This window comes from Ovis aries, chromosome 2, assembly GCF_016772045.2.
Source record: "Ovis aries strain OAR_USU_Benz2616 breed Rambouillet chromosome 2, ARS-UI_Ramb_v3.0, whole genome shotgun sequence".
Classification (NCBI taxonomy): domain Eukaryota; kingdom Metazoa; phylum Chordata; class Mammalia; order Artiodactyla; family Bovidae; genus Ovis; species Ovis aries.
The window spans coordinates 7,486,942-7,511,708 of record NC_056055.1 but is presented as its reverse complement, the minus strand read 5'-3'; the positions used below and the strand labels follow the sequence as shown (position 1 = coordinate 7,511,708).

The 24,767-nt window shown below is 44.8% G+C and overlaps 1 protein-coding gene across 1 annotated transcript in view; it reads left to right on the top strand.

Moving 5' to 3' along the window:
* Window positions 1–24,767, top strand: part of PAPPA (pappalysin 1) — a 263,247-nt gene that overhangs the window by 81,122 nt on the left and 157,358 nt on the right. Inside the window, exon 7 of the mRNA XM_015092957.4 lies at window positions 3,047–3,545. Coding sequence (XP_014948443.2) covers window positions 3,047–3,545 — 499 coding nt within the window. The remainder of the gene's footprint in view (window positions 1–3,046; window positions 3,546–24,767) is intronic.

Sequence of the window (24,767 nt, the reverse complement as noted above, 5' to 3'; positions counted from 1 at the left end):
TGGAAGCTCCAGGGAATATAACCTAGCCCTGGACGCAGACAGAGGTAGCCATTCTCTGGACGGATGGATGGGTGGGTGGACCGATGGATGGAGGGATGGGTGGAAGGGTGGATGAATGGATGGATAGATGGATGGATGGAGAGTATCTGTGACTCTAAACGTTGGTTTTTCTGAAAGACAACCTTCATTTGGTTGCTTGAAAGTCTTCACTAACTCCCCAGCTGTCTTAGCATGAAGTTCAGTTTCTTTAAAGTGATACACAAGACCCTTCATAATGTGGGCTCAGCTTATTTTGCCGGCCTTCCCACTTACTGCTTTCCCGCTGCACTCAAAACCACAATCATCTTATTTTACTTTCTCTCTTAACTGTTCCCTTTGCTTGGAATATCTTCTCTTCCCAGGCTTTCACTTGTTAATTCTTCCTCATGTGTCGAAGCAGAGCTAATGTATTTGTGAATATGTTCGTCTATTAACTATGTCATCCCATTTGAGTTTTATAGTACCCTTGTGGGTTAGACATCGTCAGAGTAGGTGATATGGTGAGAAGCTGTATAATTGATATTGTAACCCATGTTTTATTCCTTCAAAGTTTGGCATGCTCTCTGGACCCACAGTATCACAAGTATTCTGCTCCCCACCATGGAATTACTTAACCATCTGAGGCTGTTTCCTCTTCCGTAAAATGAGTTTCATAAGACCAACGTCATAGACTTATTGGCAGGATGAAAAGAGTTGAGGCATGTAACATGCCTGGCACAGTGCCCAGCACACAGAGGATGGTCAGTGTGTGAAGCCTCGTGTTATTAAAGGGACTCAGTGCCCCTTGAAACTTTTTTTTTTTTTTACATCTAGAAGTTTGTTCTGATAACCAGACAAGCTCACACTTTGCTAATATTTCTAGTCCTATTTACTTATTTGAGCATAATGATCAAGCTTAGTTTCTTATCCTTTGGAAAGCATTTGGTCTCTCTGTTGATTAACAAGAAACCAGGGATGAAAGTCGGAGCCAAGCGGATTTGTCATCTTTGCTCTCCTGTGGCTTCCCACCACTGAAAGTCATTTTCTCCAAGGAAGGGAGAAAGATCCCTCCATTCCTTGTCAGCTCCAGGAGAACGCATGGTGGGGGACAGCGGGGTGTTCACCTGGAACGTACCATGACCTAGCAGGCTCTCGTAGTCCGTGGATCCTTCTCTTCTTTAACTCTGTATGAACACACTAGGAGAGTCTTCCCTGAAATATCTACCAAGTGTGCGCTGTGCTCCCTGTTGCTGTGCCAGGCACTGTCTAAAGCATTGAGCATGGCAACCGAGAGAAACAGAGCTGCCAAGCAAAGGCAAAAATGACAACCATCTTACAGGATTTTGCTGAGAATCAGATGAATACATTAATGGCTAAGGAATGTGCTTTGTATGCATTGAAACACTGCCCTTGATAAGGCTTTTTGACTGATTACGTGCTACATGAGTACCAAAAGACCCACAAAGTCAAAAGGATTCAGGAGCTCTTTGGGTTGGAGAATTGACAGGAAGAATGACTCCAGCCTTATTTGTGCCTTTGACTTGAACAGCTGGTCTCTTCTATCCAGCATTTGCCTCAGGTAATAAATGAAGTTGGCCAAGGAAAGGTGGAGGGAACCTTGTAGTCGTGTCCATCTCTGCTTGTTCTGATGTGTTGTATCTAAAGAGTCTTTTCAGTTTTCCTTGTCCTTGGCCCCTCCCCTCCTCCTTGCCCATTCTCCCTCCTCTTTTTCTCTGGACATCATCTCTCTACTCCCTTGGCTGGGCAGAGGCAACGGGATTGGAGATGCTTAACAGCTTTCACTGGAATAGCTTTTCCACCCAAAATCAGTTTCTAGTTTTCATACCGTGGTGATTCCTATTAGGCTGCAACACTATCATAAAGCCTTTTCAGGCTAAGATTAATGGGTTTTCTCCCCCTTTTGCTTTTGAAATATCCAGCACCTCCACCCCTATCAACCACTGATTTAAAGGGGGAAAAAAAAATGTGGCTCACAGGACAACCTGAGATCTCCCATCCTCCCCTCACCAGCCGATATGTATCTCTTGCTAGACATCCTTACATAAATCAAAGCCAGTCATTGCACTGAGTCCTGATTACTTTTCTCAGCAGTGCAAAGGAGAGTTCTCTGAGGGTCTAGGACTAATGATCTCAGCCGAGAAAAATTCAGAAGTCACTGCTCAGGCTGAGATCAGTGGGGATGAGGCATCGTCTCCCTGGAGAAAGACTGGAAGACTCTCTCCTTCCTTCTCCCCTCTCCCAAGCAGCTCTCCCCTCCCCGAGTCCGGCTGGACAGGGCTCAGAGAAGCTCCGTGGCATGGAATGACCTCATGTGGAGGAGAGGAGGCAGGAGACAAGATGGCTCCAGGGCTGCGTTCCAGCTCCGCCATTCAGGGTTCTAGACAGTTTCCTCCATGGAAATTCAGCCCAAGAGGCGGGAGCTATCATAACTCACCTCCTCTTCACTGGAGGTTTCTGGTCCTTCTGTCCTTACAAGCAGGTTGTACCAGAGGGAGTCTAGTTTAGTTAGCGGCTCTCGAGTTCAGTCTGGAGAACGAGGAACTTCAGGATGAGACAGAGCTGGGCTCTAGTGCTGACTTTTACACACCAAGCTGTGAGACTCTGGTTAGTTCACTCCACATCTCTAAGCCTTGGTGGCCTCACCTCAGAAATGAGTCCTTGCAAGAATTAAACTGGTTCAGAGGACACAGTGGGTGTTTAGCACGCATCCCTTGTTTCTTTCCATCAAGTGAGAGACGAGGAGGGATAGTTTGGGCAGCGACTCCATCGTAAGCAACTTATTTGAAGGTAATTTTGACCAAACGTCTCGTGATCCAGTTCGTTCAGATCCACGTCACTGGGGTAGGAATGAGCAGGAGTGCTGTGAGTACAGCAGATTCACCAAGACACTGAGAATCTTCCCTCTCTTTTTACCTTCCCTCTGAGTCCTAGTCTGGCCATATCTCCTGAGGGCTGCAGGAAACTCCGAGGACTTTCCAGAGCTCATATCCTCATTTCTTGTCCACAGGTCATCCAGATGTCGAGCAGCCCTGTAAGTCCAGCGTCCGTACCTGGAGCCCCAATTCAGCCGTCAACCCACACACGGTCCCTCCAGCCTGCCCTGAGCCCCAGGGCTGCCACCTTGACCTGAGATTCCGCTACCCCGTGGTCCCCGAGTCTTTGACCGTCTGGGTGACCTTCGTCTCCACCGACTGGGACTCTAGTGGGGCTGTCAATGACATCAAACTCTTGGGTATCAGTGGGAATAACATCTCCCTGGGGCCTCAGAACATCTTCTGTGATGTCCCGCTGACCATCAAGCTCCAGGATGTGAGTGAGGAGGTGTATGGCGTCCAGATCTACACGTTGGATGAGCACCTGGAAATTGACGCGGCCATGCTGACCTCCGTGGCAGACAGCCCACTCTGCCTGGAGTGTAAGCTGCTGCAGTACAAGGTGGTTCGGGATCCTCCTCTCCAGGTGGACGTGGCCTCCACCCTGCACTTCAGTAGAAGGTTCACAGACACGTAAGTGTGCTCTCTGGACAGGGAGATGATCAGGTGGGGAGCGGGGGGTTGCAGAGGGATGTGAGGAGGGTCAGAGTGTTCTGCACTGGAAGGAGGGTGATCACAGAGACTCACCTCTGGGGATTTGTCACTGGCGTTGGGTGAGTTGATATGATGGGGAGGACAGCAGACCAAGAACCTCGAGTCCCGAATGCTGGTGGCAGGTCTAACCTGGGACTCTCAGCCTCTCACCTCTCTTATAGCTTACTTTTCCCAACAGTGAAACGAAGGAGGTTGGATGAGATTAGCAATGAGAAAGTCATTTATTGGTAATGAAAATACAAGAACTAGAGTTTGCTAATGATCTCCTTTTTAGATTACATGGAAGTGTATTCCTGCACTGTGGTTGCTTTTTGAGGAAAGGGTGAAGTTACAGCAGGTTGGCTGGGAACTGGGCATGTTCCCAGATGTTTGCTTAAAAATAATGATGGCTGCTGCTGCTGCTAAGTCACATCAGTCGTGTCTGACTCTGTGCGACCGCATAGACGGCAGCCCACCAGGCTCCCCCGTCCCTGGGATTCTCCAGGCCAGAACACTGGTGTGGGCTGCCATTTCCTTCTCCAATGCGTGAAAGTGAAAAGTGAAAGTGAAGTCGCTCAGTTGTGTCTGACTCCTAGCAACCCCATGGACTGCAGCCTACTAGCCTCCTCCATCCATGGGATTTTTCAGGCAAGAGTGCTGGAGTGGGATAGTGATGGCAGGTGAGCATAACCAGTAACCGTCTTTGTTTTCCAATGTAGAGGAGAGGTTCATACCCATTTGATTCTTCAGCGCCCTCGCAGCTCTAGGTCTCCATTCTTTTTGGGTACTCGTTGCCTGGATGTGAGATAATGTTTGTTCTTAATATTCCTTTCTCAAGCTGTCTATCACTTCTTCCTCACGACAGGCACCCCCTTACTATGAAGCCATTAGTGCTTTTCCTCTCCGCCAAGCCATGGGTTAATGTCTTTGCATCTTTGACTTATTTCATCCTCTCCACAATCGCAGCCCTAGTCTCCTTCTCATTTTACCGAAGGAAACTGTAGCTTAGAGATGTGAAGTCACTTGTCCAGGATCACATACTTAGGAAATGGTGAGATCAGGATTGGAATTCATCCTGGCTCCAAAGCCAGTGCACTTAACCACTGTTCAATTAAAGATGTGATTCCAATTTCTGCTCTAATTTAACAAATGAGAGAGCCTTAGCCTCACCTAGTGTGGATACCAAGAGTCCATGAAGTCATACCTGTTGAACCTCATCTCTTCTATGTGCAAGTGACATAGATAGGGAACATTTTGAGAACTCAAAAAAACAATAGCTCAGGAGTCAGACACCTTGTGTCTAGCCCCAGCTGGTCCACTTACTCATGCTAGATAAATCAGTCAATTTCTTTGAGTTTTGATTTACTGTCTGTCTGATGAAAATGTTGAAGTCGATGGTAACTATGGGCCTTTTGTTGCACTTTCTTTGGTTCTAAGATGATATAAGACACAATCTCTGCTCTGTCTGTTTGAAAATATGTGCTAAGCCAGTTATTAATAGAAACCAAGTTCTGGAGGAAACTTTTAATCTCTTTAAGAGACAGAACCACTTTCAGACACTTTACCAGCACTTCCTTTTACAAGGCCGGCAATTAACGTGCACATTGCAAGCAAATCTTGCCCGTTCATTGACTCAGAGATGAAGAACATCTGTTTAAGAACTCAGACGGAGCCCTTGGTTTGTGTTTGAGGATGTACTTAAAAGACCGTCTTGCCTTGAGAATCCTCCATAACCCTGTCTCTTCCATCTCCTCACTTGTCTAGAATGGTAAAATTCTATAAATATGCATCCACTTAACATTTCTATATAAAACAAGGAAGAGAAGAAATAATAGATGTCTTAAAACCTCAACTTAGACACAGCTCTGTTTTTGTTTTGTTTTGTTTTGTTTTAGCCTGGAGTTGTGAGCCTGTAAGAGCTAGCATGGGTTGATAAGTGAGGGATGGTAGATTGCACTAAAGAAGTAAAAACACATTGCGTTCTCTTCTCAGCTAAGCCACTAACTTGCTGTATGTTCTTAGACTAGTCACTTACCCTTTCTGGACCTCAGAGGCCTTACGTCCATGAGGAGGAGGTTGTGCTAGATGAGGGATTCTCAGACTGAGTGGCACAGTACGAAACTTAAGGACAGTTTAAAATCATCTCCAGCTCATTTACATCCCCAGCTCCTCCTTCCCCCTGGTCCTGCCCCAGATATTGATTTAATAGGAAAATGAGGCATAACCCTTAGGCCTTAAACATCTCACTGGTTGATTCTAACTTGCAGCCAAGTTTAAGAACCTCTGCACCAAAGCAGGCTCTTGAAGTGTGGCCCAGACCAGCAACATCAACAGGATCTGAGAATTTAGAAAGGGCAGGTTCTTAGGCCCCAGCCCAGACTGCTGACTAAGAAACTGTACATACAGGACATCTCCAGATGGTTCTGATGCTGTTTGAAGTTTACTAGTTATTATTCTCACTGATCTCTAAGCCCCAGGAAGCTCTAAGTTCTCTTTACTCATATGACTGACTACTCATTCAATTTGCAAGTATGTATTGAGAACATTCTACATGCCGTAGTCTGTGCTGGGAGTTGTAGATTTCAGAGATGACTCAGTCCTCTTTCCTTAGACACTCACACTGGATTGCTGAAGACCTTAACCACTTGGTAAACGTGCCAAGTCCCAGGCCAATTTGCTTCCCAAATCATTCTTCAGGTCCAGACTGTGTACCATTTGTCCTTTCATCCTCAACAAATGTGTCTTTGGCCCCGACTGTGTTGCAGGCACAAGGGCTAGATTGAGTCCTTCATTGACCTTTTCCTCTTTGTCTTTCTTGAGTCCCAAGGAATTTATTGGAGACCTGGGCTGGGCCAGGCTCCGTTTCCTGACTTGAAAGTTCTCTGAGACTCTGAAAAAATAAAAATATCGTTCCAAGTCAACCTACTATTTCAACTCCTTTATCTCTTGGTAATTCGAGTTCTAAACTCCAACACAAATACCTCTTTGTGTGTGTGTGTGTGTGTGTGTGTGTGTGTGTGTGTGTATGTGTGTTTCACTGCTTTCACATTTTTTCCATATCAAATAAATTGGCTCTTAGACAAGTTCTATATAAAGACTGTTTTGGAGAAAAAGAGGAGCGAGAGAAAAAATGCTTTCTTTTTCTTCCCTGACTCAACCCATTACATGATTCCCTTTGACCTTTGTCTTCATTTTTTTCTCTCAACAAAAATATTTATTCTTTCTGTTATCTATACTGGAGATAGTTTCCCAAGGTATGACATTGATGAAGGGAGAGGCTTCTGTGCTTACCCGATGGACGCTTCTCGTAGACTGATTGCTCTTGGCCAGCCCAAGGCAGAACTGCGGACTGTCTCCCTTAAGTGGAATCTCTCCATTAAATGAGGCCTGACACTGACGGAGGAAAAGGAAACCCACGCTGACTCCACTCCTAACTCACCATGTGACATGAAGGCACGCTGCTTCACCTTTGTTTTTTTTTTTCTTTTCCTACCTATAAAGTGAGGGACAACATATAAAACTTTTCTCTGTGGATAGGAGTTGTTCTTAGGTGATTCATTCTCTTTGGTTGGTTGTTTTTTAATAGTAAAAGGGACTCGGCAGAGACTATTTATCTCTGACTCAGTACCCAGCATGGACCTCACTGGTTCTGCATGTCCTAGTGAAAGGTGTAGTTTGTGGATAATGATAACAATAATAATCTAATAACCACTTACTGAATGTTGACTCTGCTTTAAGTGCCTTTATGAAGCAGGTAGAGCTCAGAAAAAAAGGCCAAAGCTCAGAAGAGTGAATTATCCGACCTAATACAGCTGGTAATGGCAGTAGTTGTTTTTGCTCAGTTGTGTCCAACTCTTTTGCTATATATAGCCCAGCAGGCTCCTCTGGCCATGGGATTTCTCAGGCAGGAATACTGGAGTGGGTTGCTATTTCCTCGTCCAGGGGATCCTCCCAACCAGGGATCAGAACCCATGTCTCTTGCATTAGCAGATTTGTTACCAATGAACCACCAGGGAAGCCTGGTAATGTCAGTGTCAGGTTTAAAACCCAGGTCTAATTCCAAATCTCACCTTCTCAGCCACAGTACTCCACCTGCTGTAATAACGCAGAGGCAGAATTTTAGAGCTCAGACCTGCATCTAAGCTGGCTGAAGTTCAAAATACAGAAAGCAGAAGACAGGATTACAGTTCACAGGCTACCAGCCCCCAGACCATCCCTGAGACCTGCTCTTGGAGTCCAGCAACATGGAATACATGGCCAGGTCTTTTTGTGTCTGGCTGGGAAGGAGTGAGGATACTTCGGTTTCTGACTTGACTGCCAAGTGCTTCTGCGCTGGGCACCATGTTCCTTGGGTCTGTATTGAATCTCCAGTTGTCTCTAATAAATAAAGACTCTGGATAAAAGTAAACCTTTTTGGCTGAGAGAAAGTGAGATATAAAGCAAACCAGGAACAGCAGATAGCAGCTCTTTCATTATTCATCAATTTATCTGTTCACCCATCCATTGTCAATTCAGTGGTTTCTAACCCAAACTTGGAAGAACTGAGCTGTAACTGAGGAATATTAAACTCCTGGAGGACTGGATTTTTGCCTCTTTATCCGCTGGTGCGGTCCAAGTGCCTAGAACAATTCCAGGCACACAGTTGGCATTCAGTAAATATTTTTGAATGATTCTTGAATAAAGAATGGGAAAGGGTTTAGCAGTTGAAGAGAAATGGAGAAGTGGCGATTTAGTAAGTAGCTACTATATGTCAAATACATATACTAAGGTCTTTGCTTAGGTGATCTTATTTGACTTAATCTGCACAACAGCTCCACAAAGTAGGTGGTCCTAGACCCCAAATTACAGATCAGAACCTAAAACTCAAAGTCTACACAGCTATCAAACAGTGTAACTATTGCTGGGGTTTGCACGGAGTTCCATCAACTTCAATGCTAGTGCTATTAATTATTCATTCTCTGGTTGAACAAATTTTTCTGTGTCCCTTATTCTGGTTGTGCCTCTCTGTTCTTAGAATCACTGATTTAGAGCTAGAAATATTCTCAGAAGTTGTTTCTCCCCACCAGCTTATTTGTCCGTCCAGATTAATTAACCTATCAATTCTTCCATATTCAGGCCTATTAAGGTGCCAACACAACCTCTATTTCACCTCACATCCTTGGTATTCTCAATATAAGTCTTGGAGTAAATGATTAATGATAAGGGAAGTATGAACTTTCCCGGTAACTCAGCTGGCAAAGAATCCACCTGCAATGCAGGAGACCCTGGTTTGATTTTGGGTAGGGAAGATCCCCTGGAAAAGGAACAGGCTACCCACTCCGGTATTCATGGGCTTCCCTGGTGGCTTAGACAGTCAAGTATCTGCCTGCAATGCAGGAGACCTGGTTTCAATCCCTGGGTTGGGAAGATCCCCTGGAGGAGGGCATGGCAACCCACTCCAGTATTCTTGCCTGGAGAATCCCCATGGAGAGAGGAGCCTGGAGGGCTACAGTCCATAGGGTCGCAAAGAGCTGGACACAACAGAACGACTAAGGACAGCATAGCACAGCAAGAGAAGGATATATTCCGTATGATCTCGGTGGAAACTGTTGTGAATATGAGTCCACATTTTACAAGTCCAACCCTAAGTCTCTTTCTCTGGATTCCACATACTCAGAACCCCCATCAACAAGCTCAGAAACTTTATAGTTCACTCATTAGTTCATTTTCTGGGAGTGTATTTGTTGATTCCCATCCTGGACCCAAGCACTTTCGAGGCACGAGCAATGCAGTAGTGAACAGAGCAGAGAGGACCCTTGCTTTTACTTGATCCCTGTGGTGTAGTTGGAAGAGATAAACCAGAGATCACTACACAGTACCCCAGTTGGTTAGAATATAGTGATTTTTAGATAGGTTGTCAGGCAAGTCCTCTGTGATAAGGTGACATTTGAACAGAGACCAGAAGGGTCTCCTCGTGACTTATAATAAAGGCTGGGTAACCTGTCATCGTTGAGATCCTACCCTGTTTGGAACAGAAGTGTCTTGTAACATGATCCTTGGTCTTTGATCACTGTCTGACCTATCTTATCTTTAGCTGTGTATGTTTATTCCTCTTACCTGGTTCAGATTCTTAAGTACAAAATTTAGTACGCTTATTTGTAACAGAGTCAGGGTTCCAGGAATGCCTGTCGGGTAAATGAGTGAAGAATGAGTCAGCAGTAGCACAAAGTGAGACCTCTCAGAGGCGAGTTTCTTGCCTCCAGATCTTAGCCATAAGATTGACGTGTGATTCCATATTAAACATCAAGGATTGGGAAATGTTAGACCAAATCAGGGTCACCTGAAACAGGTGGCTCTTCCATGCTGTTTCTGTGACTCTGAGCTGAGTCACCGTTTCATTGTTTTTCTTAGGGCCATTTCTTTTCCTGGTTCTTTCTGTATATCACTCAGTCATATGTGTTTTGTTCTTATATATGTTCCTTTTTTTTTTCTTTCATTCATCAACCAAATAGTGAAAATCTGTGATTCAATTGTGTTTGGTAATAACTCCTATACTCACAGATATTTACTAGGTGTCTTGCTCTGTGCTATGCTCTACACTTGAGCTAGAGAGCCCTGATGCCTGGCCTTATAAGTACACAGTTTAAAGGGGGAAACAGGAAAAAACTCAGGCGATTATGCTGAAGCATGAAAAGTGTGTGGAGTGAGGAGCATAAGAAGGCTGTATAAAACACAAGGAGGGTCTCTAACCCAGCTTGAGATGATTTAGGAAGGTTTCTTAGAAGAAGTTACATCTGTCTAAGTTGAGACCTGAGAGAGGTAAGAATTGATTATTGAAGAAATTTGCCATAGGATGGCTGGTTGGAAAACGGATGCTCGTCAAAAACTGATAAATACCTGAGCGAGTGAGTGAATGGACAGATCTGATGTGCTTTCTGGCAGAGGAGCACGTCCAGTCTCAGATCACATGTAGAGTTTGGAGGAGGGTGTGTAGTCATCTGGACTGTCTATCCACTTTGATCCTTAAATCTACTTGACTCCTTTTAACTGCTAAATAATAGTCCACAGTAGGAATGTGCTGCAGGTTATTTAACTGTACTCATGGTCACGACTACTCGACAAATGGAAGTGTTTTGTCTTTGCCCATTGGATGGTAAAACGCGACTTTTCATTGGTGTTCCTGTGACTGAGCATCTTGAGTGAGCATCTTTTCAGATATTGACTGGCTTTGCATCTCCTCTTCTGTGACTTGTCTATTAACATGTTTAAGTGCTGTCTGATTGTTAATCTTATCATATGTCAGTTTTCCTAGCTGCTAAATTGGGATTTTAATGTCAGCCCTCCTGCATATCCGTCAGTGTTCTCGGAATCTAGGGTAAAATGGGCAGTCAAGGATGAACTAGCATTTATGAAGGAGTTACCCTTAGAAATCATATATTCATTGCTATCTTTCTCAAATGCCCCTTGGATGGGAACCATCCCACCTTTGAGGATACAGTGTTTAATGAAAACCAACCCCGGTTCTGACCTCAGCGGAGTCTAGTCTCTCTGTTAAGCACCATTACATATGCAGGTAGCGTCTAGTAGTACCAGCTTCACTACTCCTAATAGTCACCACGTAGAATATACTTCATATATGCTCAGTCATGTCCAGCTCTTTGCGACCCATGGATTGTAGCCACCAAACTCCTCTGTCCGTGGGATTTTCCAGGCAAGAATACTGGAGTGGGTTGTCATTTCCTTCTCCAGGGGATCTTTCTGACCTAGGAATCGAACCTGGGTCTCCCACATTGCAGGCAGGCTCTTTACCTTCCGAGCCACCAAGGAAACCCCCAGGAAGTACTCCATATATGCTTAGTAATTTTTATAAGCCCACCAATGAGATATAGCTATCCGTATGCTTTATTTTTAGATGCGTAGGTCAGACTCAAAATGATAAAGTCATTCAGTTATTCATTTAAGGTCTTACCGTTAACAGATGCTAGAGTCAAGTTCTACATCTCCTTGCCTGACCCTAACAGACAAGCCTGGCAAACTGTAGAACGTAATCATTGTTATGACAGAAAAAGGATAAGGTGGTATCTTGATGAATGGAGAAAGTAGATGTTAAAACTAGTTTTTCTTGTTTCCAAGAAGCGAGAGAATAAACACACACAAGATAACTTCTTTTCTATCTAATTTTTGAACTTTTAAGCAGATGAGGAAAAGGAGGCTTGACAAAGTGTGGTCATGGTCAGACCAGCAAGGCTTCCAAGAAGCTGTTGCTGAAATGCATGCCTTGCCTGCCTTCTGATGTTCTGTCCACCGGGACAGAGGAGACCATCAGGATTGGTAGCTATTTCTACAAGCCCAGAACAAATACCTCTGCTCCTAGCTCAGGCTAGCAGTGTACATAGTCAGCACAATCTTCCTCTATTTCTGGAAGCTGGGCATTATCCACCTACAGCTCCCTCTCATCCGTCTTAGGCCAAGTATCTCTCACAACAAAATACGGGCTCTGGGAACATTGGGGAAAGCAAGAGGGTTTAGCAAAATCAACAGATCTCCAGGATCAGCAGCAGCCATAGAAGTGCTCTCTGTCTGTAAGTTCCCTCATGATTTTGAAAGTGTGAAGAGCCCCCATTTGGTGCTGATACCATTGAGATCACTCATCTATGGATCAGTCTGATGCATTCCTTGACTTTTAAACCAGGTCGTCATTCTAGTATCTCTTTGACAGATAGTAAGACTCAACCAAAGTTAAGTGTTGAACTCAAGCCTCCGTTGATAAGCATATTCATTCATTTAGTCAGCCTTTTAATACGAAGTAACTTCTGCATGTTAATCTCCACGCTGGCACTATAATTCTGAATCTTATAATTGGATAGGAAGGCTGGTCTGAATAATAGCCCAAATAAAAATATAATTACAGACTGAAGATTATTATTATGAGAGGTTATAATAGAGCATAATTCCCTATTAAACTAAGAGGGGATATACAGAAGACAAGACTGGAGATGCAAGCAAGGGCAGGATGGTGAAGGGAGGTTATGTTATGGAGACTGGATTTGTTTATTGGGAAGTGGAGGGCTAAACCCATCAGATCTGTATTTTTATAAAATTGCTCTTGGTACTCTGTGAAGAAAGGGTTGAGGAAGAGTGAGAAAATCCATTTAGGGACTATTGCTAAAGTGCAAGCCAGAGATGATTATTCGCAGGAGAAGCGGATGAATTGGAGGAATGCTTACAATGTAGAACCAACAGGACTTGCGATGTATTGGCCTCAAGGGTTCTGAGAAGGAGCTGTCCAATGACTCCCAGGTTTCTGGTTTGAGTATCTGGAATGAGGGAAATGTTATTTCCTGACGTGGAGGAATAGATTTTAATTTAGTGTTTTATTACAGGGTGGGGTGGATCAAGCGTTCCCTTGGAAAACAATGAGTTGGTGAAGCTGGGTTGCATGGGGTGTCCTGATGCCACGTGCTTCTCTGTGTACTTGCCACTCTCCCTGTGGGTCAGCAGGATGGGCTGGACTTAGCAGTACAGCACCCATTCCTGATTTTTTAAGAAAACAAATGACTAGGAAAGAGAAGGAGAATAACAGCCGTCAGAGTAATTACAGATGTGGGAAGAATGGAGGAATTTATCTCACACTGGGCATTGGCAAGAGGAGTGGACAAAATCCATTCAGTCTGTGCTCAGAGCCGATGAGAGTCCTCAGGACAGAACTTAATGGGTTTATGTTGTGTCTGTTAGAGCAGGAACCTCAGACATGACTTAGGAGAGGCTGAATTCAGAATCAGGAGATCTGATTCCCAGGCCAGCACACAAGGGCCTTGCTGCGTGACCCTGGCCAGATTCTTTCAATGCTTTTGAGCCTTAGCCCTGATCCCTGGGAAAAAAAACAAAAGGGGGTGCTGATTCCTATCCATACAGTCTCACAAGGGGTATCCTGAAAAACTAATGAGCTAATGGACTTGCAAGAACATGATGCAATCTGGGGGACTATAAAGACTGAAATGTTCATGATTCTTCCTATTGTTTGGTTTTCATTAGGGCTGTTCTTGGCCTGGCCGGAGAGTATTTGTGAAAGATAAACACACAGACACGCACAGACACACAAATGAAACCATTTCCCGGTCACCTCTACCCAGAGTTCAGTGCTGGATTTGGAGGCAGAAAAGATAGTTGCGCTTTAATCTCTGTAGCTGAGCTAAAGAACAAGAGAGAAAACCCATGAAGGGCTGGCCCTGGAATCAGGAGGCCTGACTTGGCAGGGCTGATCTCCTGAGATTGTGATATATTCCTGGCCCATGGCTCCCCAGTTGGGGGCTGGAGTCCCCCACCTCCACCCCTTCTATGAAATGAAGGCCTAGGTGGATGACTCTCAAAGTCATTTCCAGCTCTGACATTCTGTTCAGACCCTCCTGGAGCTCTTACCTGCTCCGAATGTCTAATTCAGGAAGAGAGAAGAAAGCAGGCTGCATGTCCCATGGGAGTTCAGAGACTGGCCATCTGTAAAGAAACCCTTCTGGGGCCCTCGGAACTCCTCCCTGACCTACTCTCTCTCTTTCTCTCTTAAAGTTCTCCAAGCTCTCCATTTGGGACAGTTTCAGAATGCATTGGTGCTTTTTTTTTTTTTCTCCTGTTCCATGACATTTTGGCTTGACAATGAGATACCAGAGATGGGAACTAGGTTGCATTTGAGGCATTATCTTCAGCTTCTCGTACAAGGACAGGCATGAAGCAGATGGCCAATAAACGTAGGTCAGTAAAGGTGTGAATGAATGGGTGAGTAAATGCTTTGGCAGATCAGTAAGTGGTCAGAAATCTGTGATGATACAGATGATACCTGGTATATTGGATGTCTTCCCCTAAACATCTCAACTGGAGCAAAAGGAGTAAAGAAAACCTTACAGCTTGGCCTCTTTCTCCTCTTTGGGCCTCACTGTCCTTATTCCTCAAGTCAACGGATGAAGCCAAGTGATGGAAGTCAGCCTGCCATTCGCTCCGCGGGCACGGATTTAGCGCTGTCCTCGCCCCATGCCGGGCAGTGGAGATCAAAGGAGGAACCATCCCAGTCCTCTGGGAGCTTCATCTCACTAATATGAGAAAGGGGCACCTAAGCGGTAACAAAGTGAGAAAAGTGTTACATTAAGAGAAGCAACAGGGCTAGGAGACCCTCACTTGGCTTAAAAGTCAGCAAGACCCTCTGAGAAAAGGTGGCGTCTTGCCTGGAAGATTCCATGGACAGAGGAGCCTGGTGGGCCACGGTGCATGGGGTCACACAGAGTCGGACACGCTAAACAACTGATCACACAGGCACGTTAAGGCCAGGCCACATAGATGGGGGAGTGGGGGTGGGGGGCTGCGCTGTTTGTGCCTGCTGACGGTGGGGCAGATTTGGAGGAGGGGGAGAGTTTGAGCAAAGAAGCCAGAGAGATTGAGAGGAGGAGGTCTGTAATGATGGTTCTGGAGTGCCAGGCTAAAGCGCCTGGACTTCATCCTGAGCGTGGTGAGGAGCCACTGAAAGTCTTCAGGTAAGAGAGGATCCTGATGAGATTTGGTTTTAAGACCACTCTCTGGCTGTGTGCGGCTGCTGCTGCTGCTGCTAAGTCACTTCAGTCGTGTCCAACTCTGTGCGACCCCCTAGATGGCAGCCCACCAGGCTCCCCCGTCCCTCAGTTCAGTTCAGTCGCTCAGTCGTGTCTGACTCTTTGCGACCCCATGAATTGCAGCACGCCAGGCCTCCCTGTCCATCATCAACTCCCAGAGTTCACTCAGACTCACGTCCATTGAGTTGGTGATGCCATCCAGCCATCTCATCCTCTGTCGTCCCCTTCTCCTCCTGCCCCCAGGCCCTCCCAGCATCAGAGTCTTTTCCAATGAGTCAACTCTTCGCATGAGGTGGCCAAAGTACTGGAGTTTCAGCTGTAGCATCATTCCTTCCAAAGAAATCCCAGGGCTGATCTCCTTCAGAATGGACTGGTTGGATCTCCTTGCAGTCCAAGGGACTCTCAAGAGTCTTCTCCAACACCACAGTTCAAAGCATCAAAGCATCAATTCTTCAGTAGTCAGCCTTCTTCACAGTCTAACTCTCACATCCATACATGACCACAGGAAAAACCATAGCCTTGACTAGATGGACCTTAGTCGGCAAAGTAATGTCTCTGCTTTTAAATATGCTATCTAGGTTGGTCATAACTTTTCTTCCAAGGAGTAAGTGTCTTTTAATTTCATGGCTGCAGTCACCATCTGCAGTGATTTTGGAGCCCCCCAAAATAAAGTCTGACAGTGTTTCCACTGTTTCCTCATCTATTTCCCATGAAGTGATGGGACCGGATGCCATGATCTTCGTTTTCTGAATGTTGAGCTTCAAGCCAACTTTTCACTCTCCTCTTTCACTTTCATCAAGAGGCTTTTTAGTGCCTCTTCACTTTCTGCCATAAGGGTGGTGTCATCTGCATATCTGAAGTTATTGACATTTCTCCCGGCAATCTTGATTCCAGCTTGTGTTTCTTCCAGTCCAGTGTTTCTCATGATGTATTCTGCATAGAAGTAAAATAAGCAGGGTGACAATATACAGCCTTGACGTACTCCTTTTCCTATTTGGAACCAGTCCATGTCCAGTTTTAACTGTTGCTTCCTGACATGCATACAGATTTCTCAAGAGGCGGGTCAGGTGGTCTGGTATTCCCATCTCTCTCAGAATTTTCCACAGTTTATTGTGATCCACACAGTCAAAGGCTTTGGCATAGTCAATAAAGCAGAAATAGATGTTTTTCTGGAACTCTCTTGCTTTTTCCATGATCCAGCGGATGTTGGCAATTTGATCTCTGGTTCCTCTGCCTTTCCTAAAACCAGCTTGAACATCAGGAAGTTCACGGTTCACATATTGTTAAAGCCTGGCTTGGAGAATTTTGAGCATTACTTTACTAGTGTGTGAGATGAGTGCAATTGTGAAATAGTTTGAGCATTCTTTGGCATTGCCTTTCTTTGGGATTGGAATGAAAACTGACCTTTTCCAGTCCTGTGGCCACTGCTGAGTTTTCCCAATTTGCTGGCATATTGAGTGCAGCACTTTCACAGCATCATCTTTCAGGATTTGGAATAGGTCCACTGGAATTCCATCACCTCCACTAGCTTTGTTCATAGTGATGCTTTCTAAGGCCCACTTGACTTCACATTCCAGGATGTCTGGCTCTAGGTAAGTGATCACACCATCGTGATTATCCGGGTCGTGAAGATCTTTTTTGTACAGTTCTTCTGTGTATTCTTGCCACCTCTTCTTAATATCTTCTGCTTCTGTTAGGTCCATACCATTTCTGTCCTTTATTGAGCCCATCTTTGCATGAAATGTTCCCTTGGTATCTCTAATTTTCTTGAAGAGATCTCTAGTCTTTCCCATTCTGTTGTTTTCCTCTATTTCTTTGCATTGATCGCTGAAGAAGGCTTTCTTATCTCTTCTTGCTATTCTTTGGAACTCTGCATTCAGATGCTTATATCTTCCCTTTTCTCCTTTGCTTTTCACTTCTCTTCTTTTCACAGCTATTTGTAAGGCCTCCCCAGACAGCCTGACCGTAAATGGTGAGGGAGGTTAGGCAGTGTTGCCGACAGTGAGGCGGAAGATGGCCCTGATCTAGGGCCATCAGGGCGGGAGCAGAGGGACCTGGGCGGGTGGGGGGGTTGGCAGTGCTGATGGATGGAGGGACCCCACGGTGGTCAGAGGGAGGAGACAAAGGACTGGGTCCTAGAAGTGCCTGTGGTACTGGGGTCACTGAGTCACGTGATGGGAAGACAGAGGGATGTTTGGTTCGGGAGGAGAGGGGGAGGAGGAGAAATGGAAGTGTCTTCCCATTACCAGTCTATGAATCAGTGGCAGGCAGGCAGTTTCAGTTGGCTTTGAACCATGACATTTCTATATATAGATTCAGGCGCAGTGGAGGTGAGCTGGTGCATGTGCGTGCCTGTGTGTATGCACGTATGCATGTGTGTGTGTGTGTGTGTGTGTGTGTGCGTGTGTTTCAAGGGTGGGCAGACAGGACCTGTGAGACTACCTGTTTTCATCATCCAAAGTGTTTGAGAATCCACTTGATTCTCAAAGTGTCGTCCAATGTTCTCAAAGGTCCCCTGGGGGGGTCGTGGGGTTAATCTTCTGTCGCACTAATACCTATAATGTTACAAGGCATGGGCTTTGTTTTCTACCCAGGATTAATCATTCACTCATGGGCTTTAATAGGAGCCAAACACCACCTCACTGTGCCTCATGCAGAGCAACGCCAGTTCCCCCTTCCATCTTAGCCCCAGCGTTCACATTCCTGTTGTCAGAATGGGAAGCAGAGTTTTTTTGCCCCACCTTCAGTATCCTATAAACCAAATGATTTGAAATCTCCCATCCAAGGATGTTAGTCAGAAAACACCAGGAAAGCTGGACTCTGCCATTAATTTTCTGTATGACTTGGGGCAATGAGTTTCCTCCTCGCTGGCCTCAAGTATCCAGCCCACAGTGAGACAGTGAGCATGGGATAGCTGAAGTCTGATTTCTACATGTCTGTGTGTCCTTGTGCAAAGCTACTTGTATCCAAGCTCTGTCCCCAAGTTTTCAGCAGAGAGAATTCTGGGGTACTCACACCTCCTGTCTAGGAATTAGACTCAAAAACTCCTGGACTCTAGAGGAGCGCTGAAGCACTGACCCTCTACAAATGAGAGCCCTGGGCCCAGAGATGGGAGGCCACGTCCTCAGAGGCACACAGCCCTTCGACAGCAGAGTGGGGACTTGAACCTAGGGCTTCCTGATTCCCAGTGCATGTGCTCCTTTCCCCACAACGCAGAGGGCTGGGGTTTGGCCAGACATGGGGATTCAATAGCTTTGAGCTCAACTCTCTCTGATCACGAAGGCGCCTCCGTCGACTCCTCTGCTCGGAGTGAAATCATAGCAGGCGGACGCTGGTGACGTCATGGCAGCTGGTGCTGGTGAGGAGGGGGTGCTATAGGAAATGAGAGAACGCATTTGGCCCAGCTCCGGGTCCACGTGACCCTCCGAGAGCCCTCATTTCAAAACAAACTCAATCTTTTAAGTTCAAGTTCCCCCTCTCGTCAGAAACGTGACTTCCTGCTCCTAAGAAGCCCAGCTTACAAAAGGGGCTCGACAGACTCCGTGGACATCAAATAGCTCTTACAAAATAGCGTTTTGATGAGTTAAGTGTAAATGAATCAGAAACATAAGGATTACATTTTCCCCAAGCGCACATGGGTTTCAAAATTCGAGGGGAAATGTCGTTTGCTAGCTGCACGCCGAGACTTTCACCGAATCCAAAGCATTCTTGAGGAGGGTGAGGGCTGCGGGGGGTGGTGATGGTGGTGTGCAAGGGGGTGGGAGAGAGAAGAAAGAGACGCCCAGCCCCCCAAATGGTTTTAGATGTGGTGCCAAATTCGAAAATGCTGTGGGGCTCACCCTCTGCCAGTAATAAAATCGCTGGCCACCCAGTGAGGCCTAGGGGAGGAGAAAGGAGGCTGCCTTCCGCGCTGGCCCCGAGTCCTCCACAACTGTGTTCCCTTAGCGCCGCTCCATCACCAGCTGTCACCGGTCCCCCTGCTCGGCTCCTGGCCCCAGCGTGGCCTCGCGTTCACACTGCGCCCAGAGCCCTGTTTACCTCCCACCGTATCTGGTGTTTCGGCTCCCGGGGGTCTTGGCGACCGGTCAGCTTGTCACAAGCCCCTGCTCTGTAATCAAGAGCCCTGTCCATCACCAGCACGGGTGTGTGGGAAAGCTGTCACACAGTGCCTTTGGTTGCGTTCAGGAAAAACAAGAGTCCCTTGTAGTCCTTTTCGTCCCTCCTTGCTTTAATGCTGTCCAGGTGTGGCGTTTCCCCCAGACTGGGAAATGTCTTCCCTTCAAATCTCCACCGGACGCAAACAGCCAGCTAGCTCTCAGGCCTGCTGTTACCTTATCCCCGGATTTGAAACTCGGAATCTTTTTCTAATTTCCACGTTGCCCCTCCATTCTTTGTCTTGTATTTTATTGCACTGCACCAAGAAAGTAGAAAATCATTTCAATTGGTGGTAAAAGATGATTAAAACAAAATAACAAAGGCCTTGGCTGCAAACTGTTAGTTTTATTAAATTTGCTACTGTGTTGTAAATTGGTACCAGGGCAAACCTTTGGACAGTTATTTCAAAAGCTGCTGGAATTCATCAGTTGAGTGTATACATCTGTTCCTTTCTGAGGCTTATGCAGAGTCAAGGCAGCGTCGTCAGCATGGAAAGAATGAGTTTGTGTTACCTGTGTAAGAGGGGTGGACCCGAGTCCCATTGGGAGGGATACACATGCCCAGTGGATTCTCAGATCCATTCTCATTCTTTCTCCTTCTTTATTCATTTAATCCAGACCACGAGTTGGAACTCACAGCAGTCACCAAGAGTGGATGGACATTGTAAGACAAAAGTTCATTTTCCCAGACAAAGATTCTTTTCTTGGCTTCAGAATCTCAGTATTCTGAGATGCACAGCCTTAATAAAAGCACACTTGAATGGAAAGAGCCACAGTCTACCAGGTGCTGGTCTGGTAGGAGAGTAGGTGGCGGTGGAGTTAACCCAGCCTGGGTAAAGATCTGGGTGCTGGTTTGATATCTCAACTCCTGTTAAATCATCTACATTCTGACTTATACAGCTGGAGACGGGGGACTTAGGAAATCATTGCATTCAGTCCCCTGCTTTTACACTTGTGAGTTCTCATCGTTCAGTGACTCAGGCCGCAATATCTTCCTCAGAACCTTCCGCCACTTGCCGCACACTCTCGACTGACCATTGCTGTTGAACTTTAGCACTTCCTTTGACTTAGCTGGAAGGCCAGTCTTAATGTGCTATTCTTTCTCTTAAACCCTTTGCCTGTGTCCTGTTCTGTGCAGTTCCTACTGAATACCATGCTCATCATTTATGTCTTGACATTTTCCCTATGTGCACTATCTCAAACTGTTAATTCCTTCAACAGATATTGTTGGAAACCTCGCCTGTGCCAAGCACTCTGCTAGGTACTGAGATGTAGCAATGAAAGGCTAATGTTTCTTTTTGTCCTAAGAACACTTTAATATACACCAGGGAAGACATCTGATTGCAACAAAGGGTGCTGAATTTTATAATCAATTACAGGGGGAGAACGCAATGGCACCCCACTCCAGTACTCTTACCAGGAAACTTCCATGGATCGAGGAGCCTGGTAGGCTGCAGTCCATGGGATCGCAAAGAGTCAGACACAACTAAGCGACTTCCCTTTCACTTTTCACTTTCATGCATTGGAGAGAAATGGCAACCCACTCCAGTGTTCTTGCCTGGAGAATCCCAGGGACGGGGAACCCTGGTGGGCTGCCATCTATGGGGTCGCACAGAGTCGGACACAACTGAAGTGACTTAGCAGCAGCAGCAGCATGGACCCTTAGAGAAGGTATCAACCTAACAGTGTTAGGAGTCTTCCCTTTCTCATCCTTCTAACCGCTCTTGGACCCTCTTTTCTGTTGGTGCTCTATAATTCTTCCTTGAATTGCAGTCAAACTGTATTTGGCTTATCTTCTTTTTTGCCCACTGAACTATTTGAGAACAATGATGTTGCCTTCTTCATCTTTGGAATGACTCCTACCAGAAGCTTCTTACATCCTTTTTATTTGACTTTCACAAGGAAAGCAAGGTTGGGAGAGGAGAATTAATTCATCTAAAATCACAACCAAAGTTAATGGAAGAACCGTAGTCATTTTTCCTGACATGTGGTCCAGGTGACATCCACAGTGATGTCAAAATGCCTTTCGAGTTGTCCCTTCCCAAAGGCAGAAGATATTCTCTGCTTCAGATAATTAACAACTGCCCTCTTCCAATAAAACCTAAGCCCAAAGGACCTCTCAACCTAGAACAAAAATCAAGTGCTCTCATAAAAATTCAGGGTGATACCCAAACAAAATTGGAATTCGGAGTTTATTATTACTGCATACAGGAGGAAAAAACAACTGAGCGTATGAATGTTAAGAAATCCTTTGGAGAAAACCACTCAGCTTCAGGGATTCAGTGAGGAAGGCTATTTTGCTGTAAGTTTTACTTCTCTTTAATCACTTTAGGATATGACAACATCTAGCTCAGTACCCACACTTGATGGGTAGTTTATTCCCACATCATTCATCCCATGGGGAATATTTGGTCTTTCTGCCTTTCCCTCAAACCAGGTATCTCTACTGCTACCAAAGCAGTCTTCTTCAGAACAAAGGTGGTTGCGTCCTTTGCCTCAAAAGCCATTTCTCTCTTCTTCCCCTGGCATGGTTTCTCCTTACGCCTCCTGTCAAGCCAGTATAGCTTCTCTGAGAAGTCTTCTAGACTCTGCCTCTGTGTCTGATACTGCCTGTGCTTGCTATAGACCTGTTATACTCTTTAAGCCATGTGAAATCCATTCATTTTATTGTCTTTTCTTCCCCGCAAGCCTCTGAGTATCCTAAAGGCAGGACTATATTTTATTGATCTTTGAATCCAGAAAACCTAGGAGAAGTTGGGACAACTCAGTGAATGCTATTTGGATGAATGAATGGATCAGCCAGGGAAATGATATACACATATTTTTTCAGGATTTGAAAAAGTGGTCAAAGTCTCATGAAAGTAATGAGATAGCATAAAGCTAACTAGCTGGACTTACTTCTCCTGTTCCCTTTTTTCCATGAACACTGAAGATGAAATGGACTTCCCTGGTGGCTCAGCTGGTAAAGAATCTGCCTGCAATGCAGGAGACCCTGGTTCCATTCTTGGGTAGGGAAGATCTGCTGGAGAAGGGACAGGCTACCTGCTGCAGTATTCTTGGGCTTCCTTTGTGGTTCAGCTGGTAAAGAATCCTCCTGCAATGTGGGAGACCTGGGTTCAGTCCCTGGGTTGGGAAGATCCCCTGGAGAAGGGAAAGGCTACCCACTCCAGTATCCTGGCCTAAAGCATTCCATGGACAGTATAGTCCATGGGGGTGCAAAGAGTTGAACACGACTAACTCTTGCTTCACTTCAAAGATGAAATAGTATTGACGTATTTGTGCACTTACATTCACAGAAAATTGTGTGTGAGTGTGATAATACATAAAAAGATACGTGAAGGGTGCTGACCAGAAGGCTTTTCTTTAAAAACATTGTTTATTTGCTCACTAATGTTTTTTTCCTGGGGTGGGCACTGCCCTGGGTCCTCGTCGCTGCGGGCAGACTTTCTCTAGTCGCGGCAAGCGGAGGCCCCCCTCTGGTTGCAGTGCTCGGGTTTCCCACTGTGGTGGCCTCCCTGGTTGCAGAGCTTGGGCGCCTGGGTGTGCCTGGATTCAATAGGTGTGGCGCACAGGCTTAGTCGCCCTGTAGCAGGTGGGGTCTTTCCGGACCAAGAATGGAACCCATGTCCCCTGCATTGGCAGGCGGATTCTTAGCTCCTAGACCACCAGAGAAGTCTGGAGTATTCTTGATAGCTGCTTCAGTGTGATGGAACTTGATATAATTTTACTTTATTTTAATTATTTTATATAGTGCTTTAATTTGTTAAAGCAAGCATGGGTGATCTTTAAGGTTAGAAAAAAAATAAAGCAGTTGTGATAATGTTACTATCCCTTCTTAATTAAAACAAAAGTCAGCTCTCATTCTAGCAATATGCTAGTGCTTAAGCTATTTGTTCTATAACTCTACGTAAGCAATAAAATCTACGTCAGTTTGAGCTGTAGCTTCCTAAAAGACTCTAGAACTACAAGAGGAGCTTGTCTTCTCTTTAGATATTTGCAGTGGTCTATACTTGATTGGTGATTAATGCACTGCTCACTAGTGTATACTTATCCAAGGAGTCCTCTCAATATCATGGGAATGTCAAGGGTTCTAGAGTCAAATAGCATGATTTAAATTCTGCTTTATAATTATTATCTCCCTGACCTTGGGCAGATCACTGAACTACACTCAACCCCAACTGAACAGTGCAAATGATTTCCATCTTTCAGGTATATATTAGTCATTGTATATGAAAATGTGGACTAGCAAACTAAAAATATTTCTAGTACAAACATCTATCCAGTCATTTGAGATAAAATACAACTGATGTAACTAGCACCCTTCAAAATGCATGACAAATCAGAGAAGCAACAATAAAATAGAACTGAAAACTAGACAGGTTAGCTCTGAATCTAGTTTTATTGATGTAGTTTGGACAAGAGAAAGCCTTCAGTTTGGCAAGTGAGTGGACTGAATATTCTCACTTATTCCAGGAGAGGAGATTTGGCCCTGAATCTCTGAAAAGGGGGAAATTGTATCTAAGGGCTTCAAAATGAAATTAGGACTTCTGAAAGTTACATGCTTAATGAAAGGGTATATTTGGGGGAAAATATCTATGTTTATGTCATATATCTCACAAAGATTTGAGATTTGGGTTTACATTGCTCACTATGGTCTGGGAATGCCTGAACTGAAAAAACTAGCTGGAAGCAAAATGAAAAAGATGAGTTCTAGATGAATAATGTTTCAACGCTACCTAGAAATTATCCTCTGAGAGGGAATGTAGACTTGACCTTGGGAAACACATGATTCCCCACAGATTAAAACCCCATGAACATGAGTTGACACGTCAAAATTTTAAAAACACAAAAAAACATTAAAACTTAAGAATACGGGTCAGAAATCAACATCAGTTTTTATTAAATTTTGACATTGATAATAAGTGTGTGCATTCATATTTTTGTGTAACCAGGAAAAAGAAATAGTAAGAAAGTATAATCTGTAAAAATTAGATGGACTAACTAGGGGTAAAGAGTAAAAATAAAGAGATAAGGAATATCCAAAGGAAGGAAAGAAAGGGAGGAAATAAATAAGCAAGGAAAAAGGATGGAAAGCATAACAAGATGGGATAAATTAATTAATAGTCACCACACTAATCAGATTAAAGTCGACTATGAAGATGTAGATTCTCATGTTGGATTTAATTGAATATAAATTCACTGAAAGATGAAAGGTAAAAAAATGGAAAATATTTGCCAGGAAAAAACTAACCAAAACACACTAATATTAATATCAAGCAAAAGAAATATTAAGACAAAAAAATTTTTTTCTAAGATATAGTGATTACCGTAGAATGATAAATGGAAGTTATATAATGGTTTTGAGCTTGTATACACCAAATATCATGCCCTGAAACTATATAAATTGACTATGACATCTTTGAAAAAAAAGGCAA